Source organism: Scyliorhinus canicula, chromosome 6 (assembly GCF_902713615.1).
Source record: "Scyliorhinus canicula chromosome 6, sScyCan1.1, whole genome shotgun sequence".
Taxonomy (NCBI): domain Eukaryota; kingdom Metazoa; phylum Chordata; class Chondrichthyes; order Carcharhiniformes; family Scyliorhinidae; genus Scyliorhinus; species Scyliorhinus canicula.
In genome coordinates, this window is record NC_052151.1 from 204,998,026 (window position 1) to 205,016,135 (window position 18,110).

At 42.0% G+C, this 18,110-nt stretch overlaps 1 protein-coding gene across 2 annotated transcripts in view; it reads right to left on the minus strand.

The window, feature by feature from the left end:
- Positions 1–18,110, minus strand: part of LOC119967817 (NACHT, LRR and PYD domains-containing protein 3-like) — a 58,757-nt gene that overhangs the window by 20,616 nt on the left and 20,031 nt on the right. For both annotated transcript variants that reach the window (XM_038800830.1, XM_038800829.1), the window contains exons 2-8: positions 13,457–13,531; positions 12,197–12,271; positions 10,706–10,872; positions 4,862–5,033; positions 4,700–4,765; positions 1,483–3,256; positions 539–625 (exon numbers count right to left, since the gene is read on the minus strand). In XM_038800830.1, the coding sequence (XP_038656758.1) occupies positions 539–625; positions 1,483–3,256; positions 4,700–4,765; positions 4,862–5,033; positions 10,706–10,872; positions 12,197–12,271; positions 13,457–13,499 (2,384 nt within the window). In that variant the 5' untranslated portion in view covers positions 13,500–13,531. The remainder of the gene's footprint in view (positions 1–538; positions 626–1,482; positions 3,257–4,699; positions 4,766–4,861; positions 5,034–10,705; positions 10,873–12,196; positions 12,272–13,456; positions 13,532–18,110) is intronic.

Consider the following 18,110-nt stretch of genomic DNA (forward strand, 5'->3'; position numbering starts at 1 on the left):
CTCACGGTAACTGGGAACAGTCAGCATGTAAATATATTCCTGCTGCGCAAGGGAATCAAGGTTGTCAGAGGCAGATGGGCAATCTGGAACACAAAAAGATCAGACATGATCTTACTGATAATTCAAGGGGCCGAATGGCCGATTTCTGCTCCTATTTTGCATGTCTGTATGTACCCATACAGTATGTTTGTATGTACCCATATAGTATTATTACAATAGCATGAATAATGTACTGTTATGATGTACCATGGCAGATAAAGATTTATTTTTTATTTGTAAATTTAGAGTATCCAATTCATATCTCCCAATTAAGGGGAAATTTAGTGTGGCCAATCCACCTATCCCTGCATGTCTTTTTGGGTTGTGGGGGCGAAATCCACGCAAATACGGGGAGAATGTGCAAACTCCACGCGGACAGTGACCCAGAGCCAGGATCGAACCTCGGCGCCATGAGGCAACTGTGCTAACCACTTGCGTCACAGTGCTGCCCAGGTATCAAAATTTTAATAAACAAAACCTCTCACAATCTGTTACTTACCCCAGTTCCTGTATTTTACAGTCCGTTGTCCTCAGAACTGCAGACAGCAGTTTCATTCCTGAATCCCCCAGCTTATTCATCCCAAATCTGAACACGAGAGTTAGAACCAAATTGAAAAAAACCCTGGTTAAAAAAATCTCTTTCGCATGTAGCAAATGTTTTGAAAATACTGCAGGAAAATAATGAGCAGATTTGACAATGAATCTCACTGTATGCGACTTCCATATTTTCATAGAATTTACAGTGCAGAAGGAGGCTTTTCGGCCCATCGAGTCTGCACCGGCTCTTCGAAAGAGCACCATACCCAAGCCCACACCTCCACCCTATCCCCATAACCCAGTCACCCCACCCAACACTAAGGGCAATTTTGAACACGAAGGGCAATTTATCATGGCCAATCCACCTAACCTGCACATCTTTGGACTGTGGGAGGAAACCGGAGCACCCGGAGGAAACCCACGCACACACGGGGAGGATGTGCAGACTCCGCACAGACAGTGACCCAAGCCGGGAATCGAACCTGGGACCCTGGAGCTGTGAAGCAATTGTGCTAACCACTATGCTACCACGCTATTCACAGATTGTCAGGAGTTGCCTTTTTAAATAAAGTGTGGCCTGTAAGAATCCTAGTTATGCTTCGGTCCAGTTTAATTTTCAAATTATCAAAATCCATCTCCTCGATCTTGAGCAGACGTGAGGAATCTTGTCTACTTCCTGATCCTCCAGAAATCTCAGATTACTTGCAGTAGACTATAATGTTTACAATAATTCATTTTAGATTCTCCATTCCTCAGGGAGTTACTAACTGATTGTCTCATTGTTCATCACTTTGCTACCAAATCTATTTTTCTCTGGCTTAATTTATCTATATTTCCTTCACCCAGAGCAAAAACTTTAAATCGACAGTTCCACAATTTGCCGAACAATTAGAAATAAATCGTTACCTTAACACATGACACTTGTGCAGAACGGGTTCCAACCGCTGGAGTCCTTCGTACTGAATGTAACAGTTCTGCAGATCAAGGTGTTGTATTGCATCACAGAGTCCAATAACATGGGACAAGATCACACAGTCAATTCGCGTCAGACTCAATCCACTAAACATAAGTGCTTGCACAGATCCCACTGTGTTCTGAGCCAGTGCTTTATTCTGAGACTCAAACAGATAGTGGAATGTGTTCAGGAGTTCAGTTCGATTAGGTTTAATCTTTGTGTTTCCAATCTGTCCTTCAACATTCTCCTTCACCCAGTCAATCACTCGACAGATTGTTTGATGAGGAAATGGACCCAAGAACTCCTCCAGGGGCCGAGCTGACTGTGAGGAGGAGAGACCAGCAACAAAACGGAGTAATATCTCAAATCGCCCATCTTCCTCGCTGTGGGCTTCACTGAGGAGTTTCCCAATGTCTCCGGTATCAGGCAACAGGAATTGTGAGAGTGCAGCTACAAACTCTTGGATGGTGAGGTGTGGGAATGTGTAAACCACACTCTGGGCAGAATCATCTCTCTCCAAAAGTTCCATCAGGAACCCAGACAGGAACTGGGAAGGTTGTAGATTGTACTTGATCAAATCTCCATTTCCAAACACAATCTTCTTCTCGGAGACTCCTGTGAAGGCCATCTCACCAAGCTTCAGTAACACATCACGGGGGCTTTCAATCTCTCGGCCATGGTTTTTCAGAATGTTGTAAATATAGTAGGAATATAGTTGGGTGATGGTCTTGGGAACTCGCTGCTGTTTCCTGTCTCTTTGTGTAAAGAAGGGACCCAGCGACAGGCCGAGGATCCAGCAGTAGGAAGGGTTGTAGCACATGGTGTACAGGATCTCGTTCTCCTCCACATGTTTGAAAACAGCTGTTGCCACCGACTGATCTTCAAAAAACTTGTTGAAATATTCCTTCCGTTCATCATCAACAAATCCAAGGATTTCAGCCCAGACACTGATCTCAGCCTTTTCCAATAAATGCAACGCAGTGGGGCGGCTGGTCACCAACACTGAACATCCTGGGAGCAGCTTGTGCTGTATTAAACTGTACACAATGTCAGACACTTCACACCAGCATTCGGGATCTGTGCACATGGACTGAGGTTCCGTATTTCTCCAATTGTCAGAAAAATCAATCCTGTCATTGAATTCATCCAAACCATCGAATATAAACAGCAATCCCTCTGGGTTCTTCCACAGTTCTCCCAGAACATTCCCAAAGTAAGGATATTGATCCAGTATCAGATTCCCCAGGTTAATTTTTGAGTTAATGGTGTTTAAATCCCGGAATTTAAAACTGAAAACAAATTGAAAGTTTGGGTAAATTTTCCCAGTGGCCCAGTCATAAACAATCTTTTGTACCATTGTTGTTTTTCCAATTCCCGGGACTCCACTCACTGCTGCTGAACTCCCGGAATTGGATTGCCAAACAAAACTCTTTATTTTCTTCAAAAAGAAGCCTGCCCAGGAAAAGCTGCTCTGGAACAATTGATCAGTTCGGATTTTTTCCAGTTCTCTCCGGAGATGTTTCTTTCTCCATTCTTCATGGTCTCGGCCTCTTGCCAGCAGTTCATGTTCTACAAATGTTCGATCTCGAACAGTAGAAATGATCGTTAGCTCAGCGTATCGATCAACCAGCTGGAAAGTCTTAACTTTCTCCTTTACTAGGATAGTGTTCACTCTCAGTGTTTCAGTTCGTGCCAGAAGTGTCTCCCTGTGTTTCTGTTGAACATCTTCAATTAAGACAGATAGAAAATGGTTCTCAATGTTACTTGTACTGGAATAAAAAATAACTCAATCCCATTTCACCAGATTTGGAATGAAAACCATAAATCAATGTGAAAGAAGAGACTCACAATGAATGCAATTATTGAGAAATGGATAAACTGAAATTATGCAGTGGGACTGAGAAGGAAATTCAGGATATTTTTCATCCAAAGCACAATTGGGTGGGGGTTAGTTACCAAGACAACAAACGGACAGTGCAAGAAGTGTCCAAGAATAGTAGAACATGTTTCTACAAATATTGTTGGTGGTGACTAGGTGGGTTCATCTCTAACAGGAGCAGGCTTAGTTAGCACAATGGATAACATTGCTGCCTCTCAGCACCAGGGACCTGGGTTCAATTCCAGCCTTGGGTGACTCACACTGTCTGCGTGGTTTTCCTCCGGGTGCTCCGGTTTTCTACAACGGCCCAATGATGTGCAGGTCAGGTAAATTGGCAATGCTAAATTGACCTTTTGTGTGCAAAGATTAGGTGGGGTTACACGGATAGGGTGGGGGAATGGGCCTGGGTAGGGTGCTCTTTCAGAGGGTCGGTGCAGACTTGATGAGCCGAATAGCCTCCTTCTACACTGCAGGCATCCTAGTAGTCTTTTTGTGTCCAAAAACATTCTTTAGTTATCTTCTGCTTTCAATACTTTAAACAGGTTTTTCAGTTCCTTCATACATATCACTCCTTTCCGAATACTGATTAGATTCAAAAGTAAAACAATTGCACACTTCATTCAATATCACTTTTAAAATAGGAAGCCGTAACCATTAATTTCAATCTGTCTCAACATTCTATTAAACAACTTTGTACTGCGTTTTCTGCAATGTAGTGCTGGAAATTAGAAAATATGATTCCGATAATTATTGAATTGATGTATCAGGGATCAGGATACTGCCAGGTGCGTTCGGGGTTTCACGGTGTATCAGAATCCTGCCAGGTATGTACAGGGTTTCACAGTGTATCAGGATCCTGCCTGGTGTGTACGGGGCTTCACAGTTTATCAGGATCCTGCCAGGTGTGGACGGGGTCTCACAGTGTATCAGGATCCTGCCAGGTGTGTACAGGGTTTCACAGTGTATCAGGATCCTGCCAAGTGTGTACGGGGTTTCAGAGTGTATCTGGATTCTGTGTATAAAATTAATAAGTAATGGCAATCAGCAGTTTTATTTGGTGAAAAAAAAATGCAACATTCGCACATTTGCAACATACATAGAAATCGTATGAATTGTAATTTGAATCGATGCAGGATAGTTGAGGAATGAAGATGAATCGTAACAATTTTAAATGTGTTTCCAGCCTCTGCATCCAATTCCTAGATTTGGGAACTCAAATGGTTCCATTCAAATATTCAGATTCCTAGAAGTGAAATTAAGCAGGTTGAAATTTCCATGTCATCTCTTACCTTTCAGTGTACTGGGGAGTTCGGGTGAGCCTCGGAGAATGTTCGTAAAATCAAATTGTTCGGAATCTGTTTAAATAAGTTTAGATTTCATGAAATATGAGCTGTTTGATATTATATATGCAGTGAATCGGATACTGAATTCCCTGTGTAATTTTACCGTACCAAGTTCCTGTATTTCTTTCAGTATGTTGTCCAACTTTAGGACCCTGTGCCGCATTTTTAGGAGTGATTTCCACATCACCCTAAGGGCCGAAGATCCTTTCCCCATCACCAGTTTTAGGAGAAGTTTGGAACTGTCTGCCCGGTTTCCCTTCTCCACGAGCTCAGTGACTTTCTATAAAGAATAATAATTAGCATCATATTGAAGAGTAGAGTGAAAGGTAAACACTGAGAACGAGAAGGAAAGGATCTGCTCAGTGATGGGATTTTCTAGTTCTTTGGTGCACGGAAAACAGTCGACCAGAAACTGATCAATTCTGAACATGAGCTGAATATTGTACAGACATTTTAGGACAGAGAATAGAAGTCGGCCATTCAGACTGTTGGATTTAACAATTATAGAGGGGGTTCTTTTAAGAGAATTAGCTAAAATATACTGGAAAATAAAATGATTCTTGAAAATTATGGGATCTGCAAAAATATGATCAAGTTATAAAATTGGCTAAACTTTTGAATCCTGACCATGACTGTCTCAAATGTTGCAAAAGATGTACTGTAGAAAAGCGATAAGAGGGTACATTCAACAAATTTGAAATAATCTTGTAAGTGAGACCAGACATGACGTAGGGAGTTTGATCGTGGGACAGGAGGCATGAGAATCATACAATTTCAAAGAAAGGATAATTAATTGGGATTAATTGACTAATGTCTAATTAACCAATCACCTGTTAAGTGACTGACACTTTCCTGAACGAATCAAGGGGTCTCAGCTGAGAATTAGACCAATGGAAGTTAGGAAGGGGCTGAACCTCATAAGGATTCCCTGAAGAATGTGATCTGTCTGACTGATTAGTAAGAAAAATTTTAGCCTTCCGAGATTCTTGAAGCGTTCTTAAAAATTACTTTTTAAAAAAGCCTTTGTTGAAATGACTTTTATTTTAGTAAATCTGGAGTTTCTTGAAGGTTTTTGATTTCACTCTTAGTGTCTCAAGGACTTTTCAATGTACTCTTAAAAGTTTTCTCGAGTTAATTTCTTGCAACTGTACCAAATAAATTAATGAAAATAAAGAGTGTTTGGACACCTCAAAACGGACTAAATATCTTATCCTCTGTAGATAAGAGGATCTTTCACAGACCCTGGAGCCTGTTTTGCCCTTCAGACAATGGCCCCTCTTCAGCAAAACACTTCACCAGTTGGACCCATTCCTTGTGCAAAGGAACATGTCATTTAGGAGGATAGCTCACTCAGCCAGAGGCAATTACTGCAAGAGCTTCTTGAGGTTGTGACATAGGGTCAACCCTCCTCAACCATGTGCAACAAGACCGAGATTGTTAAATTGGATCCACACCGGCTAAAGATAAAACTCAGACACAACTGGTTTCTTTACTGGAGAGAGTTTATTGATTTAGTTCAAAGTAAAGGCTACCGCAATGTCCCAGCTATCTTCATCCATATGTGTACAAATACCCATCACCTGCTTAATGTAATTGCCACGAAACCGTAACCATGTAATCAATAAGACATTGACAGATTACACTTTCGTCTTTTAGATTAAAACTTCTTGAAAGCACAAGAATAAACTTTCAAACCAATTGCAAAGAAACAAAACTGTCTGCAGTTTTCCACCTGTCTCATATTAGAATATCACCGACCATTAACAAATCCCCCATTTGTCCTCTTCTTTAAACATTTTCCTTTTCTTTACCACGCATAAATAATTATAAAGCAATCAAACAAAATATTGGTTTTCCATGTCCTCATCATAACATGTACATCTAATAATTTATTGACCAAGTACCTCTCTTTGTAAAACAGTCTGTCCTCTGATGACTACCAGCCACCCATTTTATTTGGAAATCTCTGTTCTCTGCAACATTTCTTTTATGCCACTAGGTCAATTCTCAACTTTTTTTTTCAGTGACATCCTTGCTCAACAAGACTATGTCCCAAATTTCCATGCAACATTATAAGGACAAACCTTTTATTTCCCCTTGTATAGAATTTCCTTCAGTATATTAGGTAATTTATTGTTTCTGGTCTCAGCAGCTACGGTGCTTTTAACTACCTTTTTTGTTTTCTTCACTTTCAAGGCAAAAGGACAAATGTATTACTCTTTCCCTCCACGATTAACCCTGCTGTATTAGAATATATATCTGGAAGACTAGCTTCTGAAGCATTGTTCAGAGACAAACCTCATATTTTCTGCATCACCCAAGGCTGGAAAATTGAGTATTCAATAAATGCTGGCCGAGCCAGCGACACCCGCATCCAGCAAATGAATAAAAAGATAACTAGCAACAGTCCAAATGCACAACTGGCGCAACTGTCTAGTCAAAACTTTTTAATTGGTCTGTTTCTTACTTCTATGCATTATTCTATTTTTTGTGATGACCTACCTGATTTATTGGGCTGTAATTGATTTCAAAATAAAACTTGTTGATTCAAGATTTCTTCCAACTTAATCTGCTTAATGTCTCGCCCTATATTTTTGAAGAGCCCAAAGCTCAACTGCCAACCTTAAATTCCTCCTTTGTTTTCTCCATCACCCATTGCTCAAATTCTGCAGGACCTCACCACAGATAATCATCAACATGCATTATAAAGATTCCTGCAGGTTTCTCTTGTGATACCAATAGAGCATCCCTTTTCTGCCTTTAGCTGAAAACAAACCGTTCTCAACAGGATGAACCAACTGAGAAATACCATACCCTTGACGGATCACCCAGCTCATAATACACACTTGTTGAATTTCCCCACTTTCTCTTCGATATCACCAGATTCCTTGAGTACTTTTGAAAATTCATTACTTTGAAACTTCTCACTCTGCAAAAATACACCTTTTTGTACGAATTGCTTGACATTCCCATAAATATGTTGCCAAAGGAGCGAAGAAAATTTTCAAACTCACTTTCTGTGGTGGGGGCGTTTACTCATACATTTTGATCACCAAATCTTTCTTCGAAACCAAGAGCTACTAGTCTAGTTTTAGTCTTGTACACGCCCTCAGGAAATACCTCATATGTCCTTAACCACTTGTGTGAGAAGACTGGCTGTACACTGTCAAGCATTTCAGTGTCTGAATCAAATTATTTTCAATTCTTGTTCGGCATCTTCATTGAATTAATCTTCTGCTTTGTTAGTCATCTCAATCATAAGGGCCTTTACTTCTCGTGGTATTTCTGGGCTGTTCTATGGTCCTTGTGAAGTCAAACTATGACTTCTATTTGCCTTCCTGTCTCTTTCTGGACCAGTGCTCCACAATCTCTCCCTCCGATACAAGTCCCTTTCGCAAATCAGTTATCTTTTCCTCGGGCTGTGACCACTTTCAGGGCTTATCTGGCATTTTCTGGCATTCCATAACTTTTCCCAATCTCTGATTCTTACCTGTCGTCCCTCATCTTGCATATTCAGCCACTGTTTGTATTTGCCGGTGGCTTTTCCAGCTCTCCCTATAATCACAGCACCCTCCACAAACCAGCCCCTGCTAGCATATATGTTAATCTCGACTTAAATGTCAACTTTGGGTAGTTTCCTTTCGGTAAATGTCCTTATCCTCCGGTCTTTCAGCATCCCTTTCTTCATATTCAGTTCTCCATTTATCTGCGCAAACTGCTTCTCATAATTGTCTAAAATACACCAATGTGAAGTACATGTCGCTTCTCCGCTCTCTGTGCCCAGTTCTGAATCTGTTATAGTATAGCCAGTTCCAAATATGCTCAAGGAATGTACACCAACACTTTGGTTCCAGTGTTGGACAAATTACTCTTTTGCCATCATTTCACACACACAATTTACAGTGCAGAAGGAGGCCATTCGGCCCATCGAGTCTGCACCGGCTCTTGGAAAGAGCACCCTACCCAAGGTCAACACATCCACCTTATCCCCATAACCCAGTAACCCCACCCAACACTGATGGCAATTTTGGACACTAAGGGCAATTTATCATGGCCAATCCACCTAACCTGCACATCTTTTGACTGTGGGAGGAAACCGGAGCACCCGGAGGAAACCAACGCACACACGGGGAGGATGTGCAGACTCCGCACAGACAGTGGTCCAAGCCGGAATCGAACCTGGGACCCTGGAGCTGTAAAGCATTTGTGCTATCCACAATGCTACCATACTGCCCATCCTATTCCCTTATCCAAGCCTTTCAATTACTTCAGGCCTTTTATACCATATACCCTGGATCAAACTGAATTTTTGATGGCCTGATGTGATGCTGTAAGACTCTGAACTTTCTCCGAAACCTCAGCCTTAAGAATTGCCTTTCTCCCTCCGTGTAGGACATTCAAAAGCTCAGAAAAAAATTCTAACAATCGTGGTTTTTACCAAGACCAGGGAATTATCGCACATCACTGAAGATCTCTTTTTATTTCTCCCATAAACCAATTGATAGGGATTGAAATGAATTCTTCACATGGACTCGCCATGCCAGTGTCCTGTCAGTTTACAGCTAACCACACAATGCAGTCGGGCCAAATAATTGTACGTTTTCAAGAAGAGGGTTAGAAAGAGCTCTTGGGAATAAAGGAATCAACGGATATGAGGGGAAAGTGAGATCAATTTGCTGAGTTGGATGATCAGCCATGATCATAATGAATGGTAGATCACGGGCAGCAGGCGCAGTGGGTTAGCCGCGCAGCCTCATGGCTCCGAAGTCCCAGGTTTGATCCCGGCTCTGGGTCACTATCCGTGGGGAATTTGCACATTCTCCCCATGTTTGTGTGGATTTCGCCCCCACAACCCAAAGATGTGCGGGCTAGGTGCATTGGACCTGCTAAATTGCCCCTTAATTGGAAAAAATTAATTGTGTACACTAAATTTTTTTTAAAAATGAAGGTGGAGCAGGCTCAAAGGACCGAATGGCTTACTCCTGCTCCTTTTTTTATGTTTCCAAGAGTTTGTGAAGCATTGCATCAGTTGCTCCTTAATTTCTTCCACAAATCCCATTGCTAAAGGAACCTGCCGGTGTTGTGTTCATCCCTGAAATGTTCATAATTTCAGTCACCAGGTTTGTAAATTTAAACAATTTTTAGAAATAACAATAACTATAATTAAATATTGTCATAAGTTGGTTTCAATGAAGTTACTGTGAAAAGCCCCTAGTCGCCACATTCTGGCACCTCTTCGGGGAGGCTGGTACAGGAATTGACACACCTAACCTGCACATCTTTGGAATCTGGAAAACCGGAGCACCGGGAGGAAACCCACGCAGACACGGGGAGAAAGTGCAAACAGTCACCCGAGGCTGTAGTTGAACCCTGGTCCCTGGAGCTGTGGGACAGCAGTACTAACCACTATGCCATCGTGCCGCCCCCATCTGACTTTCCCCCGAACCCCCATCTGCTATCTCTTGTGTCTCCTTTTCCCAGTCTCACTAAAACTGTTCCTGGTTATTTTCAGTCTACACTGGAATTATACCCAAACCCTTCCCCTTTGCTTTGTACAAATACTAATAAAGACATTGGTTATTTGGCTGTTTCATTTCAAAAGGCAGAATTTTACAGTCCTCTGTGGGCAGGTTTGCAGGCAGGTGGTATGGGGAACTGTGATATAATGTGAGCAGCTTTCCTACCGACTCACGCCTGGAGATTTAACATGGCCCAGCTCACCCTCCTCTCATGCCAATTGAGGCTGTTAAGTAGCCAATTAATTGCAACTTCTCATCCTGCCTTCAAATTTTTGATTGGTGTGAGCAAGGCCACCTAGCTCAAGCAAGTTAACGTTCCTTTGAGCATTAAACGGCTGTGGGACAGCAGGAGTGAGCTTCCCAATGGTGGGTTTCCAGGAAAACCAGCCGCAAGTTTAATAATCAAAACTCATTATCTGCCCCAGCAACTTACCTGATGTTCGTGTCCACTGAAATGCTCCTCATATGTTAACAACAAGCTGATTCCATCCACCACTTCTTCAATCGCCTGTTCAAGTCTGTCCCGGTACAATTTTGTCAATTGGAACAGCTGTTTCTCATTGCACTTTGTCAAGAATTCAGTATCTGCAAAGTTTTGATCTGTGATAAAATGGAGAAAACGAAACATACAATTTATTTTCTATCCAGGCTGCTCCATTACACTTGCACCAAATAATTTCTGTGAGCCACATTATCAAACATCCTGTGATAATCCATGTATATATGTTATTGATACCAGACGTGCAACATTCCATCAATCTATCTGATTTCGTCTTAACAAGCTTTCATCTCGTGTGTTCGTAGTTTGGGCTAATGATTGGTAAACTCTAGAAAATAGGAGCAAGAGTAAGCCATTCGTGGCCCTGCAAGCCTGCTCCACCATTCACCATCACAGCTGATCGTCCAACTCAGTAACTCGTCCCCGTTTTACCCCGATATCCTTTGACCCCCTTTAGCCCCAAGAGCTACATCCAACTCATTCTCAAAAGGATAATTGCAGAGTTCATACATAGATTTGTACATAGAACATACAGTGCAGAAGGAGGCCATTCGGCCCATCGAGTCTGCACCGACACACTTAAGCCCTCACTTCCACCCTATCCCCGTAACCCAATAAACCCCCCTAACCTTTTTGGTTACCAAGGGCAATTTATCATGGCCAATCCACCTAACCAGCACGTCTTTGGACTGGAAGAATACTTGACATTCCTAAAATTAAGGTAACAGTAAAGTTGCCAAAGTCCCAGATGACCATAAGCTGCTTTCCCCTTTGACTGAGAGCTAACACGTGGCGGTTTAACCTGAGGATCACCTCACCTCAGGCAATGGGTAAGGACAGCACGGTAGCACAGTGGTTAGTACAGTTGCCTCACAGATACAGGGCCTCAGGTTTGATTCCTGGCTTGGGTAACTGTCTGTGTAGAGTCTGTACATTTTCCCTGTGTCGGCGTGGGTTTGCACCGGTTTCCTCCCACAGTCCAAAGATGTGCGGGTTAGGTGGATTGGCTCTGCTAAATTGCCCATAGTGTTCAAAAGCGTTAGGTAGTGTTTCTGGGGATAGAGTGGTTGCGCGGACTTAAGTAGGGTGCTCTTTCCATGGGCCGGTGCAGACTCGATGGGCCGAATGGCCTCCTTCTGCACTGTAAATTCTATGATAGCCTCAGCTACTATGGGAATTGAACCCGCACTGCTGACCTTGCTCTGCATCACGAACCAGCTGTTTAGCCAACTGAGCTAAACCAATATTTATATAGTCTTAGGGAAAAGCATTACAATTAAACCTCAGTGGGTGGCACTTCCTTGTTTTGCATTTCTTTAATTTGCCAATTGATTTAATCGTCTATTATTTCAAAACCTTTTCCCTTGTTAGTAACATTACGAAATCAGGAAATAAATCATGTTTTAAACGATTTAATGAAAGTACCTGTAGATGTTGGATTCTCTCCTACGTTTGGACCTTCAGTCATGGTAGTGACAGATGTTCCTAGATCTGGATGCCCTGAAACAAATATAAAATTAACAGAAACGTTTGTCAGAAATATCAATTTGAGAAGGATCATTTTCTTGATAAACATGATGTTAGTCCCCCCCCCCACCCGACTGATCAATACAACAGCTGTTTGCTCTGGGATTGAGCATTTACTGATAGTTACGATTAACCCTCCACAGGTGGACTGACACAAACAGCTGCCCAGTGAAATTCAATGAGTTCTGCTGATCTCCACAACCAAGTTTCAGATTTGCTCCCATTGGCAGGGACTCTGCACTAGGAAAGTCCATTGGTAAGATTTACTCATGCAACCCTAACCATTCATCATCACAGCTGATCGTCCAACTCAGTAACCCATCCCCGCTTTCCCCCCCCTCCGATATCCTTTGACCCCTTCAGCCCCAAGAGCTATATCTAACTCATTCTCGAAAGGATAACTGCACAGTTATCAGCGAATACTTGATATTCCTAAAATTAAGGTAACGGTAAAGTTGCCATAGTCCCAGATGACCATAAGCTGCTTTCCCCTTTGAGGGAGGGAGCTGACTAGTGACGGTTTAACCTGAGGATCACCTCACCTCAGGCAATGGGTAAGGGCAGCACGGCAGCACAGTGTTTAGCACAGATGCTTCACAGAATCAGGGTTCCAGGTTCGATTCCTGGCTTGGGTCACTGTCTGTGTAGAGTCTGCACATTTTCCCTGTGTCTGCGTGGGTTTGCTCCGGTTTCCTCCCACAATCCAAAAATGTGCAGGTTAGGTGGAGTGGCTCTGCTAAATTGCCCGTAGTGTCCAAAAGGGTTAGGTAGGGTTACCTGTGATAGGGTGGTGGCGTGGACCTAAGGTAGGGTGCTCTTTCCAAGGGCTGGCGCAGACTCGATGGGCCGAATGGCCTCCTTCTGCACTGTAAATTCTATAATTCTATGATAACCTCAGCCAGTATGGGAATTGAACCTGCACTGCTGACCTTGCTCTGCATCACGAACCAGCTGTTTAGCCAACTGAGCTAAACCAACATTCATATAGTCTTAGTGAAAAGCATTACAATTAAACCTCAGTGGGTGGCACTTCCTTGTTTTGCTTTTCTTTAATTTGCCAATTGATTTAATCGTCTATTATTTCAAAACCTTTTCCCTTGTTAGTAACATTACAAAATCAGGAAATAAATCATGTTTTAAACGATTTAATGAAAATACCTGTAGATGTTGGATCCTCTCCTACGTTTGGACCCTCAGCCATGGGAGTGAGAGGAATTCCCAGATCTGGATGCCCTGAAATAAATATATTAACAGAAACGTTTGTCAGAAATATCAATTTGAGAAGGATAATTTCCTTGATAAACATGATGTTGGTCCTCTCCTCCTCCCCCCTCCTCCCCCTCCTCCCCCCCCCCCCACCCCCCCCCACCCCCTGAACAAAGATGAACTCTCCACAGGTGTACTGACACAAACAGCTGCCCAGTGAAATTCAATGAGTTCTGCTGATCTCCACAACTAAGTTTCAGATTTGCTCCCATTGGCAGGGACTCTGTACTAGGAAAGTCCATTGGTAAGATTTGCTCATGCAACCCTAACCAAAGTTAAACGTATTCTCGAGATGGATAATATTCTGCAAGGAATCACTGATGAATTAAATGAGCCTTCATACTGTTAAACAAATTTGACGGTTGTTATTTTCATTCAGATTATGTTTAATATTTTTTAACTTGTTCATTTGTTACTTTAAACTTAAGTTCCAACAACAATATATGAATATAATATTGAGCTGCAGACAAACAATGGTACTCATGACTGAGTACCATTCCTGGTGGACTCTATAGGTAGTGATACTGTCCTTGTGTCAATTGGGATGTATCCGACTTATATTTTATTTATTATTTTTATTATTCCAATTAAGGGGCAAATTAGCATGTTAAATCCACGTTCCCTGCACATCTTTGGGTTGTGGGGATGAGACCCACGGAGACATGGGGATAATGTGAAAACTCCACACGGACAGTGACGCAGGGCCAGGATCGATCCCAAGTCCATGGCACCGAGGCAGGGTTTGGAAAAGGGATTCAGAATTAGTGTCCGTACCATAAGAGAAATTGCTCCGTTAATGCATATGGAAATGGCTTGAGAGCTGCATGGAACTGCCTGCAATCTGTTATTGTTAAGGTTGATGTTTAAAAGTTTAAATGTTGTTTTATTTTATTTTAATAAAGTTTATAAAATAACCAAGCTCTATTTCTTGTATTTTCATGCCTGAAACAAATCGATCTTTCCGCAACACCGTAAAACTTTAAAAAGGTTATGGCCCTGGTTCAGTCTCTTAACCACTGTTGAGAACTGACTAGGCCGTAACATTATAAATGTTTTAAATGGAAACAAGGTTAGGACTAAACATTGTTCACATAAACAGGAGAATTCTGATTGTTAATCTTAATATAATTAACTATCAATAGTCAATATGTTCCATTGCTAATGTCATGTAACAAGCACTAAACCGTCTATTTAACTCTTGAGGCAGCAGTACTAAACCACTGCACCAATGTATCCCACTTAGTTCTATTTGAATAGATTTACCATATTTTTCATATACAGTCAGCATCTGACCAATGAACATTATAGGAACTCAGGACACTTACCACTGTTCCACGAGTATTAACACAAATGTATAATGTTATAAATTATATAACTTATAAATCCTAAAATTTTAAATAGTAAGGTGATGGACAGTACTGATTTATAGAATTTCTTCATAATATCAAATGCCATAATAAAAGGTTAAGTGGGTAGATCGAACAATTGATTTATCATCACAATTTTCCACTTGCGCATGTGTCTCACTGTGGGCTCACACTCATGTTAGTTCATTCCTCCCCTGCGTGAAAGTGCTTAATTCACAGATCTGTCGTTTCTCAATTACATTAATGCTTAGCCAAGTCGTCTCCACTTCCCCAGCGCCTGTTTCTCAGCAGCTTACCGGTCGCTGGCAGTGTGATTCTATCTTCCCGCCGGTTGTTGATGGGATTTCCCATTGTAGCCACCAGACCCCACCATGGATGCACTGTTGACGGGAACAGAGAATCCCAACAGCCAGTGAATTCCAGCCGTTGCAAAGGTCAGAGTTCTCCTGTTTGGCTAACATGACACTAACGTGTTGAACACAAAATCAACATGTTTTCCACAGTATTTTAAACATTAAAAAAGCACAGAAGCTAAAGGCTACAAAGTTGAACACTGAATGATGTAGATACAGCCACCCACACACATGGAGAACTATATAACTGGGGACTTGGAGGACAGGATGAAGTTAGAGAGATGTGAAAAGAAGCCAGAAACTGATTGTCTTCTATAACCAAGCCAGTTCTGTATCCCTCTAGCCTGCCCACCCCAAATCCCATGCGATTTTAGTTTTTATACCAGTTTGCCATGTGGGACTTGTCAAATGCCTTACTAAAGTTCATATAAACTACATCCACATCCTTTCCCTCATCAATTTTCTTTGTCTCCTTTTCAAAAAACGTAATCAAGTTGGTGAGGCATCACCTTCCCCGTACAAAACCATGCTGCCTGTCATTAACTAGTCTATTTTCCTTCAAATGTGTATATATATCCTGTCCCTCAGTACCTTTTCGAAAAGCTTCACCACCTCCGATGTCAGGTTCACCGGCCAATAATTTGCTGGATTATCCCTGCTTCCTTTCTTAATAACGAGAACAACACAGGCTATTCTCCCGTCCTCTGGAGCCTCGCTTGTGGTCAAAGAGGGTGTGAGGATATCTGTTAAAGCCCCAGTTATTTCTCTCCTTGCCTCCTGCAATAACCTAGGATAGGCCCATCAGTCACCAGGGACCTGTCTACCTAAATGCAATTTAGGATACTCAACACTTCCTCCCTTGATATAATAATCTTTATTCTAATAATAATTTTGATTATTCTCATAAGTAGGCTTACATTAACACTGCAATGAAGTTACTGTTAAAATCCCCTCGTCGCCACATTCCGCCACCTGTTCGTGTACACAAGGGAGTATTCAGAATGTCCAATTCGCCTAACAGCACGTCTTTCAGGAACTGTGGGAGGAAACCAAAGCACCTGGAGGAATCCCACACAGACACAGGGAGAACGTGCAGACTCCGCAGACAGTTATCCAAGGAGGAATTGAACCTGGGAAACCAACTTTGTGAAGCAACAGTGCTAACCACTGTGCTACCATGATATATTTACGTTCTCAAGAGCGCTCACACACCTATACCTGACCTCAGCATCCATCATGTCCTTCTCCCTGGTGAATACTGACACAATGTACTCATTAAGGATTTTACCACTTCCTCTGGGTCTGTGCATAACTTCCCTCCATTTACCTGGAGTGGGCCTTCTTTTTCTCTTGCTACCCTCTTGTCAAAAAAATGCATAAAAAGCCTTGCGATTCTCCTTGACCATGTTTTCTGAAGGCATTTAATGGCCCCTTGTAGCCCTCCTAATTCCACATTTACATTCCCCACTTTCACTCTACTTCAAGTGGTTTGTCAGTTTTTAAGATGCCTTAACCTATCGTATGCTTCCTTTTTTCTTTTGACTAAGCTTACAATTTCCCTAGTCATCCATGGTTCCCGAATCCTACCATTTCTAGCCTTCATTTTTGCGGGGACATGCCTGTCCTGCACTTCAATCAACTGGCTTATAAAAGCCTCCCACATGTCAGACGTGGATTTGCCCTGAAATACACAGTTCCTGTCTAATATGACAATCCAGCTTTGACAAAGAGTCATCGGACTCAAAATGTTAGCACTTTTCTCTCCCTACAGATGCTGCCAGACTTGCTGAGATTTTCCAGCATTTTCCCTGTCTAATATGGATGTCCAATGAGCACTCTCACCTGCGGGCCACTCTTGCTCTTATCCAGGACTACCAAAACCTTATGGACTTATGGTCTTGGGAGTGTTGGCGAGCATTTTGTGATACTGGACTATGATATAAATTATAGATGGCCCTGTAACTACATTTGTGTTCCAATATTACGTTTGAATAGTTCTGATGAAACAAAAGGTACTCATTGGCTATGATGTCTGTTTAGAAAAGGCAATTTGTAGAAATAGATAGTATATACACAATGCTGTTAATGTCAGAAAAGACACAAAATGGCTGTTAGCTATTTTGTGATATAAGATGGCTGAACAAGCCACATTCGCAGTAAACTGTTTCATGAAACCCAACCGTGGGTATGTATAAGGAGTATCCCAACAGCCGCTGATAACAGCTTCACAGAACAAGATGTGCAATGTATCCTTGACAAAGCTCAAGGTCTGCAGCTTTAGACAGGACACATCATTGTGTTAGTTTTGAACGACTTCTGTATGAAGTTAGGGCGAGTAAGACAACACCCACTTTAACCATATATGTGATAACTGGGATGCTAGGAAAATTGACTGCATGTAATAAGTGTGACGCGAATATAGTTGATTGATTGTATGTAAATGAGAATACAACTAATTCCGCCTCTTGAATCTGTATATTAACCCATGTGAGCCTTAGCTCAAGTGAGATAAGATGCTGTCAAAGGCTGCGGAGTCTCAGAACTTGACTCCCAGAATTCTGACATAATAAACTGCTTTCTTTACTTATACTCAGGCCTTCGTTTGAATATTTTCACCTCTAACATTTGGCATAGTCTGGTGGGACGTTGCTGAAGCCAGACGCCGCTCAAGCCGGTGAACAAGGTGAGTAGTCAAACCTTTGACCGCCAGAAATTAGAGTCACACTGTGAGACGGAAGGACACCGAAGCAACATCCAACGAATCTGGTATCAAGGCCAAGTGAGTAAAAGACTCAGTTTAAAATTTTTTGGGGGGGTTTTGTTTGT